A 6,039-nucleotide genomic window follows, 5' to 3' on the forward strand; every position below is an offset into this window, starting at 1 on the left:
ATGAATAGCACAAAAAATATGAATTACGATACAATTATTTCTTAAAATCAGTTTAGAGTAAATCCATAAACATTGTTTTATTTGAGGAATACACAAGTCTAAATTCCAGCCAGGACTGTTCACTATCTTATAAAGGGAACAATACCATACAACAGGATTATGTAATATGGTACAGCATGGAAGAAATATTGTACGTAGACCAGCGGCGTATCAATATTAAGTTTCATACACAGAATGTCAACTGCTGATCAAGTTAGAACGGCGATAACATATTTGGTGGATGAAGCCATGTTATCACCTCATCAGCCCACAAGATTAGCCATTCTAGCATTCTCGCCTACAAGATTCCGGTCTTCGGAAGTGTTTATCTTTCACCTATAAAAAGGATCGATATGAGTCAAATTTCAGTGATGGTTATGCTTCAATAATGTTTATGTTCCACTAAATGTTCAATTGGATAAATCTCAAGTATTTTAGAAATACAAGTCCTAGACAGAAGTTTAATGTGCAAAACTGTGCTAATTAGTAAGAAAAGTTTTCAAATGAAGCATCTTCATTTATTCAGTCATTAGGCAGAAGGAGCTCGGGTCCCAATTTCTTTACAACACTAATCATGTGTATTGGCTTTTTTAGCACAACCATGTGCAGAAAATAATGAAGGAAAATACTATACAATAGTTGGAAACTGAATCAAATGTTCATACCCGGTTTGGGATAAACGTCTCCAATTTAGTATTTGGTGGGACTGTGGATGCCTCGGTAAATAAGATGAGCTCGTACCGATACCGTTTTCATCACCAATGAACTGATCTGAGTAACTAGAAACTGGAGGAGACCAAACCGGAACAACTCCTCCATCCCTTTCTCTCCTACTGCTGCTAGTAGATGAATCTACTGTGGAATCCTCAGCATTCCCCACCCCCATTGGGAGATTAAATTGCAGAGAAGTGTTGTTGTTCTGAACCGCCTGCTGAATTCCTTGGTTTAATGTGCCTCTTTGGGGGTCTTGATGCACATTAACGTTTCTTGGAACTTCTGCTCTTCTATCTTCATCTGAAGTTCTAAGATCCGAAGAAGTTTCATAATGTACACCTCTCACCAAAGAAGAAGTCATACTAGGAACCATCTGATCTTCATATCGATGAGTTGTAGCTGGAGCATTGTTCCTAGCAGGTTCAACGTTTTCATCCATTTGTATGTCTTGAGGGAAGGCAAATGGCACGGATTCAGTAGAGTCTCCAAGACCTTCCTCAGTTCCATTCTCAATTGCCGCTCTTGAAGCTGCTTCTAGCTGCCACATCACCGAAAGCGCTTCTTGCAACCTGTCTTTTGCAGCATCTATTCCTACAATTGGGAGAGGATAATTTGATCCGAGCTCGATTCCAGCAGCTTGGAGTACAGATTCAGGAGCATTCCATGGATGGTGAATCCAATCTGTTGGCAGTCTTGCAAGTTCAGGAAGCCATCTTCGAACATATTCTCCATGTGGGTCAAATTTGTAACCCTCAAACTGTCAAAAATTTTAACTGGATAAGAGAACTGGCTCTATATTTCATCCAAGGAATTTGGATAGATAACAATCCATGTAATAGATTTCAAACATGCTTGCATCATATGGCTGATGGATTTATTATGCTTTTGGTAAACAAATACCATATTGAAACTGGATAAGAGGGACTAAAGTAGATTAAAAAATGGCTGCAATGAAAGCTTCCATTTCCTTCTGCAACGTTTAGAAATTTATGCATGCGTATACTTGAGGTTTTAAAAAAAAATAGTGTTATTATGTGTTGCTTCAATAGCCAGAAACTATGAGGTTTAGATGGAGGGGTCAAATACACTAACTAAAAAGATCTCGACAACAACCTTTTCTACAATATGAAAACCAATAACATGTAGTTTGATAAACTTTACTGGTAATGGAATTACTTTTTACAAATACAAGTTCATGATGAGATAAGCATGTCAACCTAAATATGGAATGAGGTTAGAAAATGGAAAAAAATAGTTATATCAATATAATTAGTTTATATTTGTAGGTATGTTAGGATGCATCAGAAGCCAAATAGCAATGACAATCTGCAACACAGCTAACAAGAATTTCAGCCAAACCTGTGGATTATCTATGCGGTCGAACTCACGACCATCTGGAAGAGTACCAGATATATACTGCCAACCAAGAGCATCACTCTCTAAATCTGCATCTAAAAGGGTGTCCCAAAAATACTTCATACCCCATCTCCACGGAAGCTGCAGAACCTTTACAAAGAAACTAGAAACTACAACTCTTATCCGGTCATGTAGCCAGCCAGTGGCCCACAACTCTCTCATTCCAGCATCCACCAATGGATAACCGGTTCTACCTTGTCTCCATGCCTTAAAATAGCCCTCATCCACTACCCAAGGGAAAAACTTAAGATGCCCAAGAAGAGGCCTTTCATGGCTGTAAGGATGGTTAAAGCTCAAGTATCTCGAATATTCCCTTAGACCAATCGACTCGAGAAACAAGTTAACACTCTCCTCGCCAGCTTTGTTTGCTTCATTGGCCCATAGAACTTGCTTGATGCGGACAAGATGGAAGACTTTTCTCACACTCACCTCCCCAAAGTGCAAGTGGGGAGAGAGAAATGAGGTGGTGGCACTATCAGCCTTTCTTCTATTCTTAGAGTAATCAAGCAGAGGTCCATTGATGAATGTGGTCAAAGCCTTATCAGCATTGCTCCAACCAGGTGACCATGCTCGAGCTAAAAGCGCATTACTTCCCTTCTCTAATTCATCTTCAAACACCAACTGATCCGAATGGCAAGATTTCACACCACCTAAAACAGAGAGAGACAATAAATATGTACTACTTGAACAAGGGCAATATGGAGTTTCACTGTAATTTCAGGTCAATAAATAAAAAAGCTAAAAGGCTTCAAAGAGGGACAATGATTGATAATGGAGAGTAGTAAGTCAAGAACATAATCGAATGGGCACCAACCTGAAATGATTCTCTTAGGAGGAAGAAGTGGAGCCTCAGGATCATAGGGCATGCTAAGGCATCTTTCCCAGAAAGCGGCAAATGTAGTGAAAGGGCGTCCTTGAGCATCATTTACATCCCAGGGTTCATAAAGTAAATCTGCATTGAAAGATCGAACTGCTACACCATGGGCTGTTAATACCTCCTTTGCTCGATGATCCCTAACCAGTGATATAGGATCTGAAAAAGTAGTAAATTTCCACTTAAATGTTAAACATAGACTTCTTTTATGCTTTCCTAATCCCCTATCATGGAAGAATACAGAACCTGATTAAACAAATCTTTTTGATCGTTTAAAGATGTTAATACTCAAGATACTGGTTTGAAAGAAACTGTGATCATTATTGCTGGAACCGGTCAATGTTATTAGTGTCAACAAAATTAAATGACAGTTAATATGCACACTCAAGGAAGACAATTTAGCATTCCTGGCAAAAACAAAATTGCAACTGGAGAGCAGTCAATCACTCAATCAAGAGGAGCCTAGTGAATGACAAGAATCAATATCGATTGACGAAAATCTCTTAAGACTCCGTTATTATATTAGAAACAGATTAAAATAGGCAACACCCCATAAGGAAGTTTAAGAGAGAAGGATAAAAGGAAATAAAATAATAGATAATCCCCATGCAGAACCCAACAATAAAAAATACATAAAATTTTAGACATTTATACACAGCAAACAGTATCAGACAAGCAAAATAAGATTAAAAAATTAGTCTCTCTTTTCTTTTTTCTCAGTCCAAGAAAGAGGGAGGATAGGAAAAGAAAAGAAAAGAAAAGAAAAGAAAACTAACCATACAAGTGATTGAAGAAGAGCTGAGTAGCACCAGTAGATTTAACAACCTCAAGAAGAGAAGAAACACTATCAGAAGACCTCTTTGTGACGAGACAAGTGCCGAGGCTCCTCAAAGAAGAGTCAAGGTGAGCCAAACTGTGCTTAAGCCACCATCTTGACACCCTTCCAGGTTGATAATGGCCTTCTTCTTCAGGTGCCCATACAAACACTGCAACAACAGCACCAGCTCTAACACCAGCTGCAAGTGCCGGATTATCTTCAACCCTGAGATCCCTCCTGAACCAAACTATGCTACAACCACCACCTGACATATCTACCCAAAGCTCATCAAAACTAAAACTTGCAAGAACAAAACCCACCTTTTATATTCCTCAACTATATCTATATACCATAGCCCGAAGAATCCTTCTTGTCTCATTAAAAATCTTATCTTTCCAGCTTTCGCCAAAAGAGGGAGCTTTTTAGTTTTATTATTATTAGTAATTGGAGGAAAAAATTGCATGCGACTGACTACAAGTGGGAGAGAAAGCTTTGGCACTTATCTTTTACTTCTAGTGGCCAATTTTATCAAGTACTTTATTTATGTTTTTTCTCTCCTTGGTTATGGGATTAATTCGTAAATTTGTATATAATACTCTAACAGTACCAATCTGGTCGGACCAGTTGCAATCAAAAGGTGTTGGTTTGAGAGAGAGGAATTTGGAGTGTGAGCGAAGAGGATTGGTTAATGGGTAGAGTGGGGATACAACAAAAATGATAGACGATTTGTAGCCACAACTTTAGTTTTTTTATCTAGATTTTTAATTTCCTCTTTATCCTTTCCCACGAAACAAAAATCCACCCACCTCTCTAGTTCCTTCTCTAATCCTCTTTCTTTGGGGATTGTCTCAGAAAAGGCAGATTAATATACGATTAATATACATATTATCAGATATATTAAAAGATATTTGATAAATTTAGTTTAGCGCTATTGAAAATATCGAGTAATAATAATGTAATAGGTGGAAATCATGAAGAAATATTAAAAAATTTGACAACAGACAAACTTAACTTATCGGTTTGTATCGATACTTTATAAAAATATATTGATCCATAACAATATAACAGGTAAAAAAATGACAAAACTGGTCTATAAATGACAAAACAGGTAAAACGCTACCGGATATATTGAAAGTGTCGATACTTTATAAAAATATATTGATCTATACCAATATAACAGGTAAAAAAATGACAAAATCGGTCTACAAATGACAAAACAGGTACAAAACCGGTCTATAAATGACAAAACAGGTAAAGCGCTATTAGATATATTGAAAGTGTCGATACTTTATAAAAATATATCGATCCATAACAATATAACAGATAAAAAAATGACAAAACCGGTCTATAAATGATAAAACAGGTAAAGCGCTACCAGATATATTGAAAGTGTCGATACTTTATAAAAATGTATCGATCCATAACAATATAACAGGTAAAAAAATAATAAAATCGGTCTATAAATGACAAAACAAGTAAAGCGCTACCAGATATGTTGATAGTGTCGATACTTTATTATAAGTATCGACACTTTTGGAATTTAAAAGAGAATAAGTTATAGCGCTAATAAAATGTCGATACTTTATAAAAATATATCAATCCATAACAATATAACAGGTAAAAATATGACAAAACCGGTCTCGAAATGACAAAACCGGTAAAGAGTTACCGGATATGTTGAAAGTGTCGATATTTTATTATAAGTATCGACACTTTTGGAATTTAAAAGAAAAGAAGTTATAGAGCCAATAAAGTGTCGATATTTTATAAAAATGTATCGATCCATAACAATATAACAATTAAAAATATGACAAAATTGGTCTATAAATGACAAAACAGGTAAAGCGCTACCGGATATATTGAAAGTGTCGATACTTTATAAAAATGTATCTATCCATAACAATATAACAGGTAAAAAAAATAACAAAACCGGTCTATAAATGACAAAACAGATAAAGCGCTACCGGATTAGCTCTTTACCGGTTTTGTCATATTTTTACCTGTTATATTGTTATAGATCGATACATTTTTATAAAGTATCGTTACTTTATTAGTGCTATAACTTCTTCTCTTTTAAATTTCAAAAGTGTCGATATTTTATTACAAGTATCGACACTTTTGGAATTTAAAAGAAAAGAAGTTATAGCGCTAATAAAGTGTCGATATTTTATAAAAATGT

General features: G+C 35.9%; 1 protein-coding gene across 1 annotated transcript; it reads right to left on the reverse strand.

Moving 5' to 3' along the window:
* Positions 1–334: 334 nt before the first annotated feature.
* Positions 335–4,392, reverse strand: LOC120191082 (cryptochrome-1-like). Its single transcript, XM_039194084.1, has 5 exons — positions 3,820–4,392; positions 2,984–3,202; positions 2,113–2,819; positions 705–1,510; positions 335–375 (listed from the first exon to the last, which is right to left on the reverse strand). The coding sequence occupies exons 1-5, from the start codon at positions 4,130–4,132 to the stop codon at positions 372–374; spliced, it is 2,049 nt and encodes a 682-aa protein (XP_039050015.1). The 5' UTR covers positions 4,133–4,392; the 3' UTR covers positions 335–371.
* Positions 4,393–6,039: the final 1,647 nt, after the last annotated feature.

This window comes from Hibiscus syriacus, unplaced genomic scaffold (genome assembly GCF_006381635.1).
Source record: "Hibiscus syriacus cultivar Baekdansim isolate YM2019G1 unplaced genomic scaffold, ASM638163v2 tig00116964_pilon, whole genome shotgun sequence".
Lineage (NCBI taxonomy): Eukaryota > Viridiplantae > Streptophyta > Magnoliopsida > Malvales > Malvaceae > Hibiscus > Hibiscus syriacus.

Excerpts from the sequence above, each read along its gene's own strand:
- LOC120191082 (XM_039194084.1), bottom strand. The coding sequence starts at position 4,132 with ATGTCAGGTGGTGGTTGTAGCATAGTTTGGTTCAGGAGGGATCTCAGG. Across the intron at positions 3,203-3,819 it reads CTTCTTCAATCACTTGTATG|ATCCTATATCACTGGTTAGG; the intron begins GTTAGTTTTCTT and ends CTACTTTTTCAG. Across the intron at positions 1,511-2,112 it reads ACCGCATAGATAATCCACAG|TTTGAGGGTTACAAATTTGA; the intron begins GTTTGGCTGAAA and ends AATTTTTGACAG.